Below are 21,919 nucleotides of genomic sequence, written 5' to 3'. Positions count from 1 at the left end.
CAATGATTAGCTTAATTTAGAGTTCCAATCATACTGTATTAGCATGCCTATATTTTCAGAGCCTTGCCAATGACTACTTCTTTCATCATTTTTTTCCAATTTACCAGATTTGAAGTAAAATCATAGGGTTTTTCAAAATTGTATTTTTCTTATAATTAGTGATTTGACTAATTTTTTTTATAAGATTGGTGATTATTTGCATTTCTTCTTTGAAAATTACTCATGTTCTATAACCGTTTTTCTTTTGGGAATGCTCTTGGGTCAATTCCCTCTCTATCTTGGTTATTAGATCTTCCTCAGGAGATTTGCATGTTAAAAAATTTTTCTTAATCAAGAGTATTTTTCTTTTAATACTAACTAAATTGCTTTTTTATGCAAAAGATTTTAATTTTACACAACCAAATTGCTTTATATTTCATGGCTGTTTCAATGCCTGGTTTATTTAAGAATACTTTTTATAATCAGTTTTGACAAGATACATGACATGAAAGCTTATCTTTAAGTCAAATTGGAACTTAGAATTTTATTTGCTTTAATATAGTGAGCTACTAAACTGTCTTCCCATTTTCCCAGCAGCTGTTGTTGAACAGAACAATTGTGTTCCTGGGTTTAATGAACACTGAGTTACTATGTTCAAGAATCATGTTTATCTAGTCTTCTATTCTTGATGATATAAATCCTGTTCCTGATGATTTAATTCTCTTTTTAAACAATTACCAAATAGTTCTGATGATTATTGATTTGTAATATTGTTTGAGATTTGTTCATGATAAGCCCACTTGAATTCAGATTTTTTTTTGAAATTTTTTCATTTGAGAATCTAAGCCTTTTTTCTCCAAATTAATTTAATTAATTCTGTTATTTTTTTTTATTTCTATAAAATAATTCCTTTGTGATTTAAATAGCTGTTATAGGAGCTCTAAATGTAACACAGTGGAGCTTTTACAAAAGCATATTTAATTCCAAAGACATAACTATAAATATGCAAATATATTCCCTCCCATACATGAGAGACATAATCTCCCTTGCCTTTTTGTACCATCTTAGTCTCTGGTGTTATTAGTGAAATCTGTAATGATTGGGGGGGAAAAAGCCCATCCAAGATATATTAACAATTAACATATGCAGAGGTATGTGAGTGTCTACAAACCAAAGCTATTCCCCAATGTCCATCAGTCGGGGAATGGCTGAAGAAATTGTGGTCTATAAATGTAATGGAATTCTATTGTACTTTAAGAAATGAGAAACAGGCTGATTTCAGAAAATCTGGAAAGATTTACAGGAATTGATGTTCATTTCACAAAAGTGAAGTGAGCAGAACCAAGAGCACATTGTATACTGTGTATACCAGTTATGATAGATTTAACTCTTCTCAGCAATTGATCCAAGACAATTCCAAAAGACATGGAATGAAAAATGCGAATCCATATTCAGAGAAAGAACTATACAGTCAGAATGTAGATTGAAGCAAACTATTTTCATTAAATAAATTTTATTTTTCTTTCTAGTGGCTTTCCCCTTTTATCTGATTCTTCTTTCATAACAAAACCAATATGGAAATATGCTTAATATGATCACATGTTATAGGCTATATAGGATTGCTTGCTGTCTTGGGGGGGAGGTAGAAGAGAGGGAGAAAAACTGGACCTCAGAATCTTGCAAAAATGAACGTTAAACCCTATTTTGATATGGAATTATGGGAGAAATGAAATACTATTAAATGAGGGCGGGATTATTTCCCAATAAACAATTGGTCAAGATGGTCGACGGGAAGCCCTCAATAGTGTGTGGTGAAACAGGGGAGACAGCTCTCAAGAGGACTTGGAGGAAAACACGAGGCAGGACCGAGACCATGGGAAGCAAGCGCTAGCGTAGGGAGTGAGACAGGGAGAGAAAGGTTTGAGGGAGTCTCGAGACAGGCCCGCGTGGGCAGTGAGGTCAGGGAAGCGGTCCTCCATAGTTCTGAAGCTCCCGGCGGCATCACGAGGCAAGGAAGGCGGGAGTCTCTAGGCGGTAAGCGTGCGCAGTGAGGCTCTGGGAGGCAGTGTCCTGAGGCGGGAAAGGTGGGCACGCGGCGGTTTAGAGTGGGGGGTACGGAGGGGCAGCGCGCGGCTATTGCCGTTAACTAAAGCGAAAAGCGGGTGGGGTGCCCCGGAGCAGAGTCGGAGGAAGCCTAGGAGGGGGAGCTGGCCGAGCTGGCTAGTGCTCGCTTGGGTCATGGAATCCCAGATTAACTCCGACGAGGAGAGGAGGACTGTGTGGGGCTTCTTGGTCTCCATCAAGGGCATAGTGAAGATGATACGGCTGGTGAGGGGGAAGCCTGGCCTGGGGAGAGGGTGGCCAGAAGTCGGACACTTGGGTGAGGGGCCTCGGGGCAGGTACATTCCACCCTTAGTTCTGGGGCTAGATTAGACCAGGCCCAGGTGTATTGGAAAATGGACCGAAACGGTGTGGATGATTAGAATGTTTTGAGTCAGTAAGATGATGGTTGTACAATTTGAGATTAACTTGAAATATCCTGAAAATAGTCTTATATTTAAGGAAGTTGAGACCTTAAGATGTTAATAATAATCAGGTGTGACTATGAAGTATTATAACAGATTTTCTGCTTTTCATTAGACAGATTTTACTGAGCACTTGTCACGTGCTAGACAATGTGGGTGTTACAAAAATGAGACCAAGCCCCTGACCTCTGGGAATTTCCAATCCAGTAGGAAGCATCTATCCAGATTATATAAATATTTAAGATAGAATTAATAAGTACCATTGGGAAGTAAAAAGTGCTGTGGGACTTCCAAAGAAGAGGTCATCAGCTCCAGCTGGGGGCACCAGGAAAGGCATCATGGAGTCTTGAAGTAATATTAATACTAATCTAAGCTCACCTTTTTTAATTCTAATGTTTACAAAGCCTTTTTTCCCCATATCTCTGTATGTTAGGTTCATCAAATATTATCTGCATTTTGTAGACGAGAAAGCTGAAGCTCATAGTTGAAGTGATTTGCTCATATTCATAAAGATAGTAAATAGCAGAGATAACATTCAGACCCTTTGGAGAGAGTTGTCTTGAGAATTCTGGTTTGAGGTGATGAGGAAAGTGGAAATAGAAAATGGAAAGGAATATGATTGGTAGGAGAGGGATGAAAGACTATTCTAAGGCCTCCCACAAAATCAAGGGAGAATGATGGTGCTGTTGATGACCTAAAGAAGTCAAAAGGAAGATGTAAGGAAGGGAAGGGAAGAAACTAAAAATAATGAGTTGTCTTTGAAAATGTTGGATTTGAGATTTTGGTGCCATGATCCTATATTTTATGTTTTGTTATTTACTGTACATGAACAGATTTTTCTATTGTGAACCTGGATTCTAGTAAACCACTCCCTGAAGGGATGAGTCTTGGGAAATTGATCATTGACCTGAACACTAAAAGAAGGCAGGGAGAACCTGTTGGGCCCGAGAAAGGTATCTTTTGTTGTTGTTGTTGTTGTTGTTGGCCCCAGAGTATTTGTTTTTTCACCCAAGCCATTGAAATGGAAGCCAAGAAAAATCATAGAAAGAAGTCCTTGGAAGGCATCTAGAAGGGTCTCTGTTGAACAGCTAAAGGAAACAAGTTTTGGGGAACTCGTGCTCATAGTTTCTTTGAGCTATACTAGTCCCTCACCAACACTTAGCAGAGATCCAATTAATTTGCATTTACATAAATTACTAATTACCATGTTCTGTATTAAGTATAGGAGATACTAAGAAAAAAAAATAGTCCCTGACCTCAAGGAGTTTACATTTTAATGAGGGAGACCACAAAGCAGTGTATGGAGAAAACATCCTGGAAGCCAAAAATGAGCCAGAGCAAGTCATACTCTTTCTGTGTTTTAGAGGAAATTTCCTTATCCAGAAGCTCCATGTATCAATGAAATTGCACATCCCATTCTTTTCTCCATTACAGAGTAATTGGACTTGTGTGGAACAGGTGTAAGACTCCCTTTCCCAAATTAACTAATCAGAGACATCTTCAGGTACAAAGAGAAAGCATTTATTTAATCCCTGCAGGGAAAGACCCAAACACACAGCTGGGAGCCATTCCAGCTCCTGGAACCTGGCCAGTTTCCAGCTTGCCAAGATTTAAAAAGTAAAAGACCCCCAGCCTTTTCATTGAATAGACTAAAAGGACATAACCATCCTTGACCACTGGTCACTAATGTTGTCTGCTTCCTGTGGGTCACGTAACTTCACTAACTTTCTGCATCCCAGAGTTCAAGGCTGGGAATAGGGATCATATGACTTAGGCCTAGTCTCATAAACTTGAGAAAACTTCATCCAATCAATCCCATTCTGAAGGTAACCTTAAAAAAGAAGATGCTAAGACTAGGGGAAGCAGGAAAGGCCTTGTAGAGAAGGTGGCACTTGAGGTAAATCTTGAAGGAAGTCAAGGATTCTAAGAGGAGGAATAGAGAGTGAGTATTCCAAGCATAGAGGATAGCCAGTGCAAAGGGGAGAAGTCTGTGAGAAGCAAAAGTATGTCTGTACCTTTGACTGCATGGAGAGGAATAATGTGTAAGAACACTAAAAAGAAAAAAAGATTCCCTCCTTGTGGCTAGCTTAAATGTGAAGCAGTGGAATTTCTATTTGATCCTAAAGATTCTACATTCTAATGCAGAAGACCAAACAGTTGTAAATTTATAGATCATAAATATAAAATAATTTTAATCACAGTAGTTAAATAGATAGTAGGAGAGGCTAAGAGGTAATAGATATTTTTAAAAAAGAATGCCCATACTGATGGGAACTCTAAACCAGATTATTCACAGGAATAGCTAAAACAAGCCCATTCTTGTTCCTATTATCAGTCATCATCAGGTCAGTTTTCTCAGACTTGTCTTGTTGGCATATTTAAGACAATCTCAATATCTCATTATATTCTCTAAGCCTTATCCTCTCCTCCTCCTCTCTTTGAGTCTCTTTTAAAAGTCATCACACACACACACACACACACACACACACACACACACACACACACGAGCCAGTTGCTTAATCAATATGACTCTGCCTTACTAAATTGTATTTGGTTAATGGCAAACCTTTGTAATCTGTGATGGATGTCTATGTGTCATTCATGGTTGTTCTATGTCACTAACCACTATCCTCTCCCAAATCCTCATTGTGTTTTATGAGAACATTTACTGCTGAGGGGTGATTATAGTACAGTATTACAAGGTTTTCAATTGTGACATCAGATTTAGAAAGAAGCCTCCGATTCTGCTGAGCTTCAGGCAATTTGGTGCATTTTCCTAAAGACTATACAACCATTTGCTGGAAAAAACTTATTTCTAGATTTCCCATTAAATACAAAATAGATGTTGAGTTTAACTTTTCATTGGATTGTAATGGTCCCAGGTAACTTGAAAGAATAGTCTGTTGTTCTTTAGAATATTCATTTTGTGTTTCTAAAATATTCTATAGCACCACATTAAGCTTTTGTTAATTGCAGATGTATCAAAACCTTTACCAAGGCTTTTCAATGCTCCTAACTTGGGAGACACTGGCTTTTCTGATTATGATTGATAATAGGAACAGGATGGGCTCATTTTAGCAATTCCTGAGAATAAGCTGGTTTACAATTCTCATTAATGCCAACTGAAGTTTTTTAAGTTGGAGAAGGAGTAGTGTTAGTATCAGACCTGTGCTTTAGAATATCACTTTGGCATCTATGTGGAGGATGGATTGGAATGGAGAGAGACCTGAAGGCTTTTGAAACAGCTAATTAGATCACCAGGTGAAATAATAAAAAAAAAAAAGAAAGAAAGAAAACCCAGGACAGAGCCATGGACAGAGGACAAGAAAACCCAGGACAAAACCAGGACAGAGATACTCAGGCATAACATGGCCAATGATCCAGCAGAAGAGAAAGAATAGTTGTCAAGAAAAGTGCTAAAAATGAACAGTCACAGAAACCTGAAATGAAAGAGTATCTAGGACATAACAGTCTCATATGATAATTAAGAAAAGGCCATTACATCTGGCAATCAAGATATAATTGATAAATTTGGAAAGATGGAGTCAGAAGCCAGACTGCACAGGCTTTAGAAACATGAGAGGAGAGGAAGTGGATACACCTTTTTTCTGCTTTTTTCAGAGTTTAACTGAGGAGAAACAATCACCAAAATATATCTAGTGTGTTTGTTGTTATTTTAGGATTAGAGAGACATGGGCATGCTTTTAGGAGAATAAAAGAAACCAGGAGATGGGGAAAGTTTAAAGATTAAAGAAGGGATGATTAGCGAGAGCAATAGGCTAAAGAGGTTAAGAAGAAATGTTATCGAAGTTGGATGTAATAGGAGTTAGCTTTGGCTAGCATGAGAGCTACTTCTCCCATCAGAGACTGGATGATGTCAGGAAAATGTGAGGAAACATCTTAGTGAATGTCCTCAGTTTAAAAGGTTTGTGAGATAAGCAGTCCTTAAACTCTCAGTTAGGTTTGAGGCAAGTCATTTAACTTCTCGGAGCCTCAGCTTCCTTAGTTTTAAAATGAGGGATTTGAACTAGATAGCCTCTAAGATCTCTTAAGTTATAAATCTAAGATGCAGTAATCTTAAATTACAGAAGTGAAAATTGAACCTATAAGGAGATGGGATCACCAAGAGAATTTGGAGAGAAAGTGAGTTTACAGGACTTGGGGTACAGCAGAAAGATGATCTTTCAAAAGAGAAGAGACCAAGATCCTAGATTATCTGTTTAACATGTTTGTAACATTCCTCTCATCTGGCTTGTTATTTTAATGCTTTGTAGGTTTCCTTGTAGTGCTTAACAGTTAAAACACCAGAAAGAAATCCAGAGAATTTTAATTATTTTTACACACACACACACACACACACACAATTTTTAGAAAGCAGGACAGAGAAGGGGGAAAGCCTTAATCTAAAACCAATCTATGTTTTCTCCTACACCAAAGGAAAGGTGACAGCATCAAGAAACTAGAGAAGGAAACCATTGGGCCAAGTCCAGGGCTGACAGACGCAAGAGATATATTAGTCTTAAAGACCCATAGTCCCACAGTGATGATGAAAAGAGGCAAATGTAAATGTCAAACAAGCAGTTGAGGTAGCAAGTCTGGAGCTTTGGATTAGAGAAGCAGATTTTGAGGAATTGTAAGAGAGCCAGAATTGTGGGTCCAGAAGCCAGATTAAGCATTTAAAGTAGTTGAGTTCTAGAATGCAAATGTGTAGTATTTTTAAAGGATTTTGACTCTCTACATAGTTCTAAGGGATATCCATTAGTGTTAAAAGAATAGAAAAATTATCAGTGTGTTTTTAGGATAGTAATTTATAACACTTGACAGGTACTTCCATAATGCTATAGTGAAGCAGATAGTATAACTATAACCACCATTTTACAGCTTTATAGTCTAATCATCTTACTCATGGTCACAGGTAACTAGAAGTACATGTTGAAAACAGAAGCCAAACTCAATTCTCTTTGACACAAGCCCAAATGTACTAGCTTCCATGATACCATAATAGTGATAATATATCTAAAAATAATAATGAGCATCTTTATATTAAATAAGTGTAGCATTTCTCAAATTATTTGGTCTCAGAACCCCTTTATACTGTCAAAATTTTATTACTGAGGACTCATATAGGTGATAGCTATTTGCCATATTAGAAATTAAAATGGAAAGTTTGTAATTTTTATTAATTCATTTAAAATAATATTGATGACCCATTATATGTTAGCAAAAATAACATTTTATGAAAAAATACTCTCTTCCAAAACAAAATTTAGTGAAAATTTCAGCTTTACATTTTTATAAATTTCTTTGCTATCTTAATAAATAGCTGTATTCTCTAATCTGCATTGTCTGTTGTAATATGTTGTCAGACATGCATGAAGAAAATCCAATCTCACATAAATACATAATTGAAAAAGGGAGATGTATTTTAATAATTTTTTCAGGTAATTGTAGATACTCTCCTTTGATGCTAATTGATCAAAACTTGATAAGTGTCAGTTATTTAAAGATTAGTTGCAATATGGAAGATGAAATCTTAGTGTATTTTTCATATCTTACATTAAACTTCATTGATTTATCTTGAACTTTAATGAATTATTTACTCATGCATAATTCTGAAACATCTTGCATTGGTTATTTGTAAAAAAAAAAAAAAAGAAAAAAAAAAAAGAAAGAAAGAAAGAAAAAAGAAAAAAAGAAAGAAAAATTGTCCACTGAGTTTTTAAGATTTCCCAAATAATGACACATTTCATTATATCACATGTATATCACATTTGTTACAATCACTACCAATCTCTTCAAAAAAGTCTTTTTAAGTACAGTGGCACCTCAGCACTTCTTTGTCCCAAAACTCATTGAATTTATATACTACACAGTTTGATGGAAAAAAAAAACGGGGGGTAGCTTCAGCATTTGACAGTTGCTCAGCATTCATCCACACTTGGTGGTTGTCTTGGTTGAGCAGTGGGGATCTGAGGTTGTACAAGCATACTGCCCAAACACCCCTACTGCCTTCAGCTGTGGGCATCTCCTCCCCAGGGAATGCAGTGGTGTGTAGGCCCATCAGGTTAGAGCCCCCGATATTGAAGTTGGCAGGTTCTGGGACAGTTCTGCAGGATGATGTGCCTGAAGCATATAGTATCCTAACTGCCAAAACAGTAGTACTGGAAGGGTCATCGAATGGCCAGTGTGTTCAGCAGGGAGAGAAATAGCCGCAGCAGCAGTGATGGTGCAAGTAGCTGCAGTGGAGCCCAGGTAGAAGCAACAGGAGGGGACCCCGGACTCCTGGCAGTCCTAAGCCTGGGCAGAGGCCAGAGCCCTGAGCAGGGCAGGGTGTGGGACCATAGTTTCTGCCTCCATATCCAGGCCTCCTCTTTCCTTATCCCATCCTACCTGGAAAAGAAGCTTGGAGGATTTGAGAGGGAAAAGAGTATAAAGGAAGTGGCTCCTCAGAAAATGAGTAGTTAAGAAGGGAAGAGCTTGGATGAGTTGGGCTGGACTTTTTTCTACAATTGGAAACCCCACTTTTCCTTTGGGGCATTGGATGGGGAGAAATGTTAGGCTACAAGCTGGAGATTTATTCCTCATGGGAAAAATTCGCTTGACACTTGTTTTTGCCATTTATTGTGCTTTCTTGAACCAATTAACAATGAGAGTACTGAGATACCAATTATTTAGGAAACTCAAGTTTATGATGATGCATCCAAGTTTTCTAAAATTCCAGTTTTTTCTTGAAAGCTCAAATTTTGTCATTGGCAACAAATTCTCTCAATTTTTTTCTTTGAAGTGACAGGTGTACTTCATTTCTGAGAAAATATCTACCAGATAGCAAAAGTCTGAATAACTAAAGTTTATCTCAGCACTTCTTTGTCCCAAAACTCATTGAATTCATATACTACACGGTTTGATGAAAAAAAAAGGGGGGGAGGAGCTTCAGCATTTGACAGTTGCTCAGCATTCATCCACACTTGGTGGTTGTCTTGGTTGAGCAGTGGGGATCTGAGATTGTACAGGGATACTGCCCAAACACCCCTACTGCCTTCAGCTGTGGGCATCTCCTCCCCAGGGAATGCAGTGGTGTGTAGGCCCATCAGGTTAGAGCCCCCGATATTGAGGTTGGCAGGTTCTGGGACAGTTCTGCAGGATGATGTGCCTGAAGCATATAGTATCCTAGCTGCCAAAACAGTAGTACTGGAAGAGTCATCGAATGGCCAGTATGTTCAGCAGGGAGAGAAATAACCACAGTGGATAGAGCACTGTGCCTACTGTCAGCAAGACCTGAGTTCACATCCAGTCTCAAGACACTTAGTAGCTGTGTAACCCCAAGCAAATCACTCTAATCTCTGTTTGCTTCAGTTTCCTCAACTGTATAATGGGGAAAATAACAGTACCTACTTTGCAGAGAAGTATTTGTTACTGCTGAGCACATAGTACATGTTAATACTTTTCCTCACCTCCATCCCTCCATTTACATGTCTGCACATTTCTCCATTTGTAAGGCAAAAGTACAATTCTTCAGATTAAAAAGTAATTCAGTCTCTGTGTTCCCAGCTAAATCTAATACATAGGTCATGTTGCCTCTGAAAACACTATATGCTTATAGAAGAATGAGATTGAAAAAAGCAAATCATATCTTATTATTATAAAAAATTTTTACTTCACAGACCCCTGGAGAAGTCTGAGATCATACTCTGAAAACTGCTGGCATAATAACTAGAGATGTGACCTTAGAAAACCTGAATTCAAGCAGCGCCTCAAACCCTGGGTAAATCACTTAATCAGTGTTCCAGGCAATCTGCTTTGTCCGAGTTTCCACATTGAGAGGTTCCCACATAAATGAAAGAAAGGTCAGTGTTTCCCCACACTCCCACTCCCAATGTACATGTGTGTTTAAATTTATAAAAATTTATAGTGTAGCAGGAATTTCCCCATTGGGGAATGGGTGTGAGTGTTGTAGATTAAAGAGAGGAAGAAGAATTGAGGAAGCAAAGAGCTGGGGAGGAAAAAAAGGAAAAAATTATAAAGGGCACAGATACTAGAGGACTTTGCCTCATCAAGGAAAAGAAGAAATAAATCTTAATACTTCATAATCACACCTCTTGCTTATGTATTTAGAAAGCAATCATAGTTAGAAATGTTTGCAACTTGAAACAAAATTATATTGAAGTAAATCCTTTTTTTTTTCTTACAGGTTTTGATTATAGTAGCCTTGATCATATATATTGTTGCTCAAGCCCCTGAAACATACATAGTAATCACAACTTTGGAAGCCATCACTGTGTTTTTTTTCGTAATATTATATTTACTAAGACTTGACCTAGTGTTGAAATTTTTGTTTTGGCCTTTGCTCGTAAGTGTGCATTTTTTATAATGAATTTTTTTTCTATATAAGGTCTTTATTGTATAATCCCCATTCTTTAATATTAAAGCCTTTTTTAGCCCAGGCCAGTGGATTACTCTCTCTACTTTCTTTCATAAAGTTCTATTACACAGCTATGCTATATATACTCTTTAACCTATTCATAGAATGGTCTTGGGAGAATTGGCCAGTAGGAGTACCTCTAACCTGGTTCCTCTGGGTCTTATCCCACTTAGTATCCGGGTTGGCTTCAGGTAACTCTGCACTTATTTTCAGAGATGCATAATTCAAGTGTAGCATATGATAGATATTTGGCCAGAGAAGAGAACACAGGCAATTCTGTAAAATTCTTATCTTAAACTCAGAGGCAAAAAAAAAAAAAAAAAAAAATAGTCCTAATGGAATACAATATAGCACAAAATGCTAGTTAAAATAGGAAGAAAAGGGGCAGCTAAATGGTGCAGTGGATAGAGTACTAGCCCTGAAGTCAGTAAAACAAATCATGCATTGATCATATCTCAAAATACATATCTGTACATCAAGTCTTATCACATCTCTTGTCAGGAATAGGGTAGCAACTGGTGTGAAGATCGCGTATTTTAAAATCAGCCAGAGTCAGGAATTCAGGTTAGGGGGAAATCGTCAGTCTTTATTCTCAGTGAAGAAAGATTGGAAGTGGAAGGGAATCGGCAATAGCAATGTGTGCAGCTGAGTCAAGAAGCTAGCTAGACCAGCAGCCACACAACCAGCAGCTAGGAGTATGGAACCCAGGCTCAATCTCTCCCAGCTTCTCTTCCTGTCTCTCTCTGCCTCCACCCACCAAAATCATCATTTCCTATACAATACATCAGGACTTGCATGGAGAGTGGGCGGGGCCATTCTTTATCCAATCATGTATATTAATAGAGTATAGCCCAATTACTATTTAGCCTCACGTAAATGGGACCTCAGTGCATCAACTCAAACCTCAGCCCATTACAACTGGAATTGGTCCTCCAGAGTTATATAGCTCATCATTGCATTGAATAGTAATCTCAGTGTTTTTCTTTACACTGTTATAGTTTTGTATAAATTGTTCAGTTCTACACATTTCATACACATCTTCCCAGTTTCTCTGACTCCATCCCTCTTGACACTTTTTAAACAATTCCAAAATATTGGTAGGCAAAGGCAAGAACCAAAATGTTTTATTATATTCATCATAATTTTTTTTCATCTAGCCCCCTGTTGATGGACATCAACCATATTCTTTAAAAAGTATTTTCTTCTATGATGTCACTCTACCTAGTATATAACTCCTACAGATTTGTGTAGCCGTAGAAAGAGAAAAACTGTAGTAGAGAAGCCTATTCTAAAAGATGACAATTAACTCCATTGGTCAAGCTGATCTATGAGTGAACCTCAGACACTCAAGAACCCAGATAACTTATGATGCAGATTAGCCTCAAGCAGACCTGACCTAGGTAAAGTTATTTTTTAATATCGCCTTCACCTTTTGAGCACCCAAACTTCAGATCCTGTTTCTGCACCCCTACTCGTGCTTATTTTAGACAGCAGTATCACCACAGTAACATGTTCTGATCTCTTTTCTGCAATCTAATCTGATAATTGCTGAGGGCAAGGAGCTGCACCCAGATATAGAAACAGATTTTAAAAGGGCCAGGGCCACTTGGCAGCAAAGAGTAAGCATTTGTCTTGTATTTGCATTTCTTGCCAGTTCAAAGGAGAAATTATTAAGCACTGCTGATGGTCTTGTGGAACTACAGGGATCTGATAGGGCCTGATAAGGCCACCGAAGAGCTGACTCTTGGTGGGACAGCTGAAGAAGTCAATTGCACAAACGTCCCATTTCTTTTTTTTCTTTTTTTTAATAACTATAACTTTTTATTGACAGAACCCATGCCTGGGTAATTTTTTACAACATTATCCCTTGTATTCACTTCTGTTCCGACTTTTCCCCTCCTTCCCTCCATCCCCTCCCCCAGATGGCAAGCAGTCCTATACATGTTAAATATGACACAGTATATCCTAGATACAATAGATATGTGCAGAACCAAAGAGTTCTCTTGTTGCACAGGGAGAATTGGATTCAGAAGGTAAAAATAACCCGGGAAGAAGAACCAAAATGCAAACAGTTTACATTCATTTTTCAGTGTTCTTTCTTTGGGTGTAGCTGCTTCTGTCCATCATTGATCAATTGAAACTGATTTAGATCTTCTCTTTGTCAAAGAAAATCCACTTCCATCAGAATACATCCTCATACAGTATCGTTGTTGAGGTATATAATATCCTGGTTCTGTTCCTTTCACTTAGCATCAGTCCATGTAAGTCTTTCCAGGCCTCTCTGTATTCATCCTGCTGGTCATTTCTTACAGAACAATACCATTCCATAGCATTCATATACCACAATTTATCCAACCATTCTCCAATTGATGGGCATCCATTCATTTTCCAGCTTCTGGCCACTACAAACAGGGCTGCCACAAACGTTTTGGCACATACGGGTCCCTTTCCCTTCTTTAGTATCTCCTTGGGGTATAAGCTATAGTAGCACTTCTGGGTCAAAGGGTATGCACAGTTTGATAACTTTTTGGGCATAATTCCAGATTGCTCTCCAGAATGGTTGGATTCATTCACAATTCCATCAACAATGCATCAGTGTCTCAGTTTTCCCACATCCCCTCCAACATTCATCATTATTTTTTCCTGTCATCTTAGCCAATCTGACAGGTGTGGAGTGGTATCTCAGAGTTGTCTTAATTTGCATTTCTTTGATTAATAATGACAAAAGTCCCATTTCTTGAAATTTACATTCACTGAAACCAAATATTATAGTTCATATCACATTGGGTTGTTGTTTATCCAAATGTCATGACTTGCAATCTTACCAGGAATAATGGCATATATGACAATTCAGTTATTGCATTTGGCAGGATGAATATTGACTGAGGATTTTGTTTTGTGCAAATTGTCCCACAGCAAAATAATTCAGAGGATCCTAGATGTAGGACTGGAGGGGCCTTTAAAGCCAAGAAGTACTTATTAAATACCTAACATAGGCCCAGCAGTACTATGGTAAGCCCCAGCTTTAAAAGCCAGCTAGGCCAACCCTTCATTATTGGTGAGGAGAACCTCAGGAGGTCATGCAGGGCAGGTGGCAATAATGAGATTTGAACTCACACCCTCTGGCTAACTCTACATGCTCTTTCCACTAAACCATCTTACCTCATTATTTAAGTTAGAACATATGTCATTCATGAGTATTTCCCTGCACCTACAGTACCTAAATACTGAGCATTGCTGACGTACCCCCAGAGCCTCTCTGTCCTATCTAAAATATCTCACCCATGGTTTGTGCTCAGGATTAGTAACTGACTCAACTATGGTAGAGAAAAATAAGGACCTCCGGGTGTCAATCTGAGCCACAGATAAAGGGCACCTCATTTCTCATCACTGACATTTCTACAACACAGCAGGATTGAAGTACACTTTAAGATTAGCAAAGCACTTCATACATATCTCATTTGACCTTCACAATGATCTCATAAAGTAACTAGTTAGGGTTTTGTCATCCCCAGTCCACAAGTGAAGAAACTTGAGCCTTGGAGAAGTGACTTGCAAATAGTTGCCTAGTTAAACCATGGAGGTTCAACCCAATTCTGACACCCAAATTTCTTTCCATATTGCCTTTCTTTCTTAGACTTTATTATATTGATTCTAAAGACTTATTTTTTTGCCAGCCTCAGTTTTCAGGAAAATCTGACTTCTCTATGTTGTGTTTTCAGGACATTATAAACTCACTAATGACCATAGTGTTCCTTATGATCGTGTCTGTTTTGTCATTGATACCAGAAACTAAAATACAGATTGCTGTTGCAGGGGTAAGTAGAAGTCTTGTTAGCTTCACTCCCTAAGTGAATTGATGTCAATAAAATTCTGATTGAATAGGTAATGGTATCAGTTGTGTGCCCAGAATTGGAGTATCATTTTACACTAAAACTGGAGGACCATTTACTTGTGAAAGTATACTATAAATGGATTCCTTCACATTAATGTAGGAATTCCATATCTGTAAGGGCCATATAGCTGAACTGTCTTAATAGTTCTTATGTTATGATATATATTTCTCTCAAGATTTGCACAGAAATAAGGTCATAGAATCTCACATTTAGAAGGAACCCACAGAAGTCATCTGATCTAACCCTTATCCTGAACTTAACTGCTATCATTTCCAGTGAGTGGTCACCCAATTTATGCTTAAACATTCCCAGTGATATGAACCCATACCTTATCTTCCACAATCAAAAAATCTGCTTCCCTATTACCTCATTAGCTAGTCCTAATGCCACTTTTATATGTTAACTTTTTAGACATTTGAGGGCAATCTGCATGTATCTCCTAAACTACTATTTTTCCAGTCTTCTTCTCAAGTTAAAAATCCCCAATTCTTTCATAGGCCTGGAAAATCAACTTCTGGAATGGAAAGAACACAGAATGTATAGTCACTGTGATTGGATTTTAATTCTATCTGTGCCATTTACTAGCACAGTTTCCTCATCTTTTAAATGAAAGGAGTAGGACTTGATGACTAATAAAAGTCCCTTCCAACTCTTTAGGTCTATTATCCTGTAATCACTCATCTCTCACTTATCAATCTCTAATTTAGAGGAAGAAATAAAAGTTTTTCACATTTTTAGTCCAAAAAAAAGTCTGCAGAGTTTTTGCATGGAACCATTTTTGTCCTCTTCAAAAAGCTATGGTGAGCCAGGTTAGGAAGTTTGCCTGTCCTCATTGCAAACCCAAGTATTCCAATTACTTAGAATGGCATCATGTTCAGAAGAAAGAATAGAATATGGAGGATAGAGAGAGGAGTGATTTTTCTTTGTTAAAATAAACTCTCAGGAGTATTTTTAACAGTATCCTCCTCTATATAGATTTGATCCTTTGCTTGGTCTTTATGGCATCTTTAGTCTTAAAGGTTTTTCATTAAGACACTAGTTGCCATCAGCTTGTTCCTCAAGAGCATTCTGGACAACATTAAAATATTTAATATAAATAAATTATATTTTTCAGGAACCTTAAAAGGAATCCTAAAAATGTTATTTCCCCTGAGTAGATGCAACTCAGTTTGTGACATCTATAGCTCAATATGTATATACATTCCATGCAACTTCCCTAGATTGAGCTGGTTTCCTTTTACCCATCTCATTAAAAGAATGGTGTCTCTGGAGGAAGTACCAGACTGGATGGTAGGAACCTGGATTATATTTTAGCTCAACCACAAATATACTGTGTGAATTTGAGTAAATCATTTTCCTTTTATGGAACTTAGTTTCCCCATTTGTCAAATGAGGCTAGATGTTAAGCGTCCTTCCTGCTTTAATATTTCATGATTCCACTACAATCAAGATGTTAAGCAATAAACACAATCATACGATGCTAAGCACTCATGAATTTATACAATGCTCTATAGAAATAGACTCCTTGGCTCTAATATACAGGTAACACATGGAAGACAGGTAAATATTTTTTCAGGCCTTTTCTGAATAACTAGCCCTTCTCTCATTTTCCAAATAGTTACTAGAGAAAGTTTTTTGAAAATAACTTTGTTTTTCATTTGCCAGCATTTATTTTCTCTTCCTATGTACTGGAAAAACTTTGGACAAAAGGGAGGTCTTTGACAGAGATGACAATAAGGAGAAAGAGGGGTTAGATTAAGCTTTATTTAAGCTCTCTACCAGTATACATTTAAGCAAAGGAGTTAACCTAAAGATCTAGATTGTGATTATGAAGATTTTGTTAAAAATTACAAGGGGGAATGGGAAATTATTTTCTTCCATGAATGATTAAAAGTAATAACTTTTTTTTAAAACAGATCCTTGGAATTGTGGCAACTGTGTTTACTGTTGCAGATGCTGCTCTCATCTACAGAAAGCTCATGTTTAATCCAAGTGGTCCCTATGAGAAAAGGCGCACTCACGAAAAAAAGCGACGTTCTCGTCACTCTCGCCACTCTCATCATAGCTATCACCCTCGTCTTTCTCAGGAAAAAGATGAAGACTTGTAATTTTGTTTCTTCTAAGTTCAAATATATTTCTGTGTCTTTCATATTTTCTCTAAAGTGTGAAATTGGGAAAAGGGGGAAAAAGTAAAATAAGGAAGAATTTCTAGTGGACAAATTCTGGAAACAGAGGAAGATTGGTAATGTGTCTGCCTTTAGAGGTGGAAGAACAGGATGGACTCAATTCTGTGATCCTGGTTCCATCTGAATGGCAGATGGCTTGGCCTTGATAGTTGGCTGCTTTCCTCTATAAAACCAAGGAGTTGGATTAAGTCATCACTAAGATCCTTACTTGCTTTGAACCCTGTAAATTGCCAGTCTCTTCCCAGTCTAGGGTATTGGGTTGTCTAAAAACTATTAGAATCCAAAATTGGATAAGGCAAGGTTTAAGAATTGCATTAAACTTTTGCAGCTTATTCGACATGATGAACCATAGAGTCTTCCAACTGGAAGGAACCTTAGTGGTCATCTATACAACACTCCTGTTATATAGGAAAAAAATAGGCCTGTCAAAAAAAATCCCTGCCTACTGTGAAAGTTTTCTTGCATTAAAAATAAATGCATTTATAAAAAAGAGTCTTGAAAATTCTTGGGTAGTACCCTATCTTTTCTATCCCTAGTCCTGCTTCTGTACTACACAGATGTGCTTATACTCTCCTTGCAAATACTGAATTGGTAAAGTTTTTTTATGCAGATAGTAACAGAAGACATATAGCAGTTTAAAGTCTGCAAATCAGTTTACATACATTGTTACAAGATCTTGGGTCAAGTTAGAGAATGTAGCTGTAGGAAAGAGTAAAGAATTGATAAAGGGGGAATATAAAATCTATGGGAGTTGGGGAAAGCAGAGAATCACATGGTCTCAACAGGCTGATTTCAAGGCAGCAACTCTGCAGTTGCCCATAGCTAGAGGAATTCAACTTCCACAGGTCTAAAACTATAGTTACTGAAGCTGACCCTCATGACCACAGAGGAGAATAGGATCATGAAGAAAAGCAGATGATGAAGTGGACAGAAAAAAGTCCCCCTCTCCCATCCTGTTATCCCCTGAAGGTTCTGGAGCTGTTGGGAATGTTAAAAAGAGAAATATGGCAGAAACCTCAGTGGCTTCTGATGACTGAAGATACCACAGTTTATCTTATGAAGAAGAGCAGGCCTGAGGTAACGCGTCTAATTGGAAAGGAGAAGAAACAGAGACTTAAGTGCCCAGTACAGCTCTCTCTTGGACAAGCACCCAGGGCATTCTGCTAAGTGCTGGGGACACAGAGACAAAAACATCCCCCGAAGACTTGTGTGAACTGATGAAGAATGAAGTGAGCTGAACCAAGGAAATAATTTATGCAGCAACTACATTCTCATAAAGGAAAACAACTTGGAAAGACTTAGAATTCTAATCCATGCAGTATCAGGTTACCAATCCAAAAATGATGAGCATGCTCACAACTTGCTTAAGTTCTAGGTATAGAAAGAGATGTCTTCATACTACCATGTTTGAATTTGTTTTGTTTGGGTACTTTGAGGGAGAGGAGAGAGCAAACGGGCACAGAGGGAGTGAGAGAGATGGGGGAAAAGCCTAAGTGAAATATTTTAACATAGATACAAAAGACATTTCAGAAAGGGACAGACGAGCAAGGCAGAGATGGTTAAATCTGATATATGCTTTTTAAAAACCAAGTTAATACAGAATTCCAAGAATACAGATTTATAATTTCATAGATAAGCCCCCTTTTTTATTTGTGTATTGAAACATTTGTATGTAGTATTCGTCAAATTCACAAAGTATTTTTTAAAGAACAGTCACTTCAGGTAGTGTACTCTACTACTAGTTAAATCAGCAATTCCATGTGTGTAAAAAAGCAACAGGTTCAGCCTGTTTAGCTTATTTATACAAGGTTGTGTATATGTATGTGTGTGTATAATGAATGAAATGTGAAAAGAATTAGATGACTATAAAATGCTATTAAAAAGCAAGGTATTATTAACCAGTCTATTAATCATTCAAAAAGCCAAAAATTAATTCAAAATCAAATATTTAATGAATTCAAGGTGTAGTGCTTGCTTGTGTTATATTGTGTGACTTCACTGCAGCCTTGGTTCTGAATATACAACATGCACACTTTGTACTGCATATGCGTGAACACTGCCAGAAACACCTTGGCTTAGATTTAAGATGAGGATACATAAAAATTTCTTGGACAGAAAGGGGTCATAAATGGGAAAAGTTTTAAAAGTCCTGAAATAGATTAGGTACACAAGATACAGTAGTAAATGATCTTAGTAACCTAGTGTTTGATAAACTCAAAGACTCCAGTTCTTTGAGATAAGAATTCACTATTTGACAAAAACTGCTAGGAAAACTGGAAAACAATAAGACATAAACTCTCACACCAGTACCAAGCTAAGGTCAAAATGGATGCACGATTTAAAGGATGACCCTGGAAGCAAATTAGAATAAGGAATAATCTACCTATTAGATCTATGAGGAAGGAAAGAATTCATGACCAAATAAAAAAAAGTATTAAGAAATGGAAACTAGATAATTTTGATTATATTAAAAAAGTTTTGTATAAAAACCAATGTAGCTGAGATTAGAAGAAAAGCAAAAAGCTAGGAAACAATATTTACCGCAAATGACAAAGACTTCATTTCTCAAATATAGAGAAATGAGTTAAATTTATAAGGAGTATATGTCTTCTCCCAATAGATTAAGATCAAAGGATGTGAACAGGCAATTTTCAGAAGAAATCGAAGTTATCTATAGGCATTTAAAGATGTGCTCTAAATCACTTCTGATTAAAGAAATGCAAATTAAAACAACTCAGGTACTACATCTATTGGGTTGGCTAATATGATAAAAAGAAAGAAAATTATAAATGTTGGAAAGGATGTGAGAAATACATTTATGGAGTTGTGGGCTGATCCAACCATTATGGAGAATAATTTAGAACTATGCCCAAGGGCAACCAAACTGCATATTTTTTGATTCAGCAATGCCACTACTAGTCTGTATCCCAAAGAGATCATAAAAAAGGGAAAAGGATCTATATGTACAAAAATATTTTTAGCAACTCTTCTTGTAGTGGCAAAATATTGGAAATTGAGAGGATGCCCATCAGTTGGGGAGTGAGTGAACATTATGTAGTATGAATGTAATGGAACACTATTGTGCAATAAGAAATGAACAAATTTCAGAAAAACCTGTACAAACTGATGCAAAGTGAAATGAGCTGAACTAGGAAAACACTACTCAGTATCAGCAACATTGTATGAAGACCAGCTATGAGTGACTTGGATCTTATCAGCAACACAGTGATGCAAGATAAGTACAAAAACTCATGAAGAAAAATGCTATCCATATCCAGATAAAAACTGATGGCTTCTGAATTCAGATTAAAGCATATTATTTTCAAAGGGATTTTCCCTTTTGATCTGTTTCTGCTTTTATAACTGTGAATAATATGGAAATATTTTTACATGATCACACATGTATAATCTTTATCAAATTGCTTACTATTCTCAGAAGCAGAGGGAAGGGGAGTGAGGAAAGGAGAAAAATTTAGAATCTAAAAATCTTGTAAAAATGAATGCTAAGGGGCAGTTAGATGGGTCAGTAGATAGAGCACCAGCCCTGAAATCAGGAGGACTTGAGTTCAAATCTGACCTCAGACACTTAATACTTCCTTGCTGTGTGACTCTGGGCAAGTCACTTAACCCCAGTTCCTTCAGGGGGGAAAAAATGAATGCTAAAAATTGCCCTGACATGTAATTGGGAGAAAAATAAAATATTTTTTTAAAAGAGACTATTGAAATATTTCAGGTTAAAAGGTAATGAGGGCCTACATCAGGTGACATCTATGTGTCTCCAGGATAAGCCATATACAAGAAAGATATTTAAAAACAGGAGGAAAAATAAGATTTGGCCACACCAATGACTTACCAATAGGATCAAATATAAATTTCCTTATTTGACACTTAAAGGCCTTCCTAACCCATCAACTTCCAATCCTTCCAGCCTTCTTACAACTTCCTTTCTATGAATTCTAGGATCAAGCCACACTGCACTACTTAGAACTCAAATATGACACTTCATCTTCCATTGTTCTGCCTTTGCACTGACTGCCTTCTGTCTTGAAAGGTTCCACCCTCTCAGCTCCATCTGTTAAGTTTCCCTGTCTTTCTTCAAGACTCAGCTCAATAGAACCCAAGAGAACCTTGTACACAGTAATAAGATTTTGTGATGATCAACTATGATGGACTTGACTCTTCTCACCAATGTGATGATTCAAGGCAATTCCAATAGACTTGGGATAGAAAATGCCATCTTCATGTAAAGAGAGAACTATGGAGACTGAACATGGATCAAAACATAATATTTTCACTTTTTGTTTCTCATCATTTTTTCCCTTTGGGTTTGATTTTTCTTGCACAACAAGACAAATATGGAAATATGATTAAAAGAATTGCAATATATTGGTCTACCTGCCATCTAGGGGAGGGGTGGGGGGACGGAGGGGAAAAATTGGAACCAAAGGTTTTCCAACTGTCAATGCTGAAAAATTACCCATGTAATATCTTGTAAATAAAAAGCTATAATAAAAAAAAATAAAAAAAGAATTGCAAATATTTAACCTATATCAGATTATTTTATGTCCTGGAAAAGAGGGAGGTAAGGGAGAAAATTTAGAACGTAGTCTTTTAGAAAAAAAATAGTTTTTTTTATTTTTCAAAATACATGAAAATATAGTTTTCAACATTCACCCTTACAAAACTTTGTGTTCCAAAATTTTCTCTGTCTCTCTTCCTCCCCCCCTCACCTAGACATCAAGAAATCCCATATAGCTTATACATGTGCAATTCTTCTAAACACTGGAATATAAAGTCTTACAAAAATAAATGTTAAAAACTATCTTTACATATATTTGGAAAATAAAATACTATTGAAAAAGGTTTAAAAGACTCAGCTCAAATCCCATTTATGCCAAAAGCCTTTCCTGCTCA

The 21,919-nt window shown here is 37.1% G+C and overlaps 1 protein-coding gene across 2 annotated transcripts; it reads left to right on the top strand.

The window, feature by feature from the left end:
* Positions 1–2,099: 2,099 nt before the first annotated feature.
* Positions 2,100–17,495, top strand: LOC100922176 (chemokine-like factor). Of its 2 annotated transcripts, none has more exons than XM_012540875.2 (4): positions 2,100–2,307; positions 10,693–10,851; positions 14,646–14,741; positions 16,773–17,495. In XM_012540875.2, exons 1-4 carry the CDS (start codon positions 2,218–2,220, stop codon positions 17,010–17,012), a joined length of 585 nt encoding a protein of 194 aa, XP_012396329.1. In that variant the 5' UTR covers positions 2,100–2,217; the 3' UTR covers positions 17,013–17,495. The 2 variants fall into 2 exon arrangements, with proteins under 2 accessions (XP_012396329.1, XP_003759139.1); XM_003759091.3 differs by having other exon boundaries at positions 16,736–17,495.
* Positions 17,496–21,919: the final 4,424 nt, after the last annotated feature.

The sequence above is a fragment of the Sarcophilus harrisii genome, chromosome 2 (genome assembly GCF_902635505.1).
Source record: "Sarcophilus harrisii chromosome 2, mSarHar1.11, whole genome shotgun sequence".
Classification (NCBI taxonomy): domain Eukaryota; kingdom Metazoa; phylum Chordata; class Mammalia; order Dasyuromorphia; family Dasyuridae; genus Sarcophilus; species Sarcophilus harrisii.
This window is presented reverse-complemented; position numbering and strand designations above follow the sequence as displayed.

What these genes read in the sequence shown, in the direction of transcription:
- LOC100922176 (XM_012540875.2), top strand. Translation starts at nt 2,218, where the DNA reads ATGGAATCCCAGATTAACTCCGACGAGGAGAGGAGGACTGTGTGGGGC. An exon ending in TTTTGTTTTGGCCTTTGCTC is followed by an intron (nt 10,852 to 14,645) that starts GTAAGTGTGCAT and finishes TTGTGTTTTCAG; the next exon opens with GACATTATAAACTCACTAAT. An exon ending in TACAGATTGCTGTTGCAGGG is followed by an intron (nt 14,742 to 16,772) that starts GTAAGTAGAAGT and finishes TTACTGTTGCAG; the next exon opens with ATGCTGCTCTCATCTACAGA.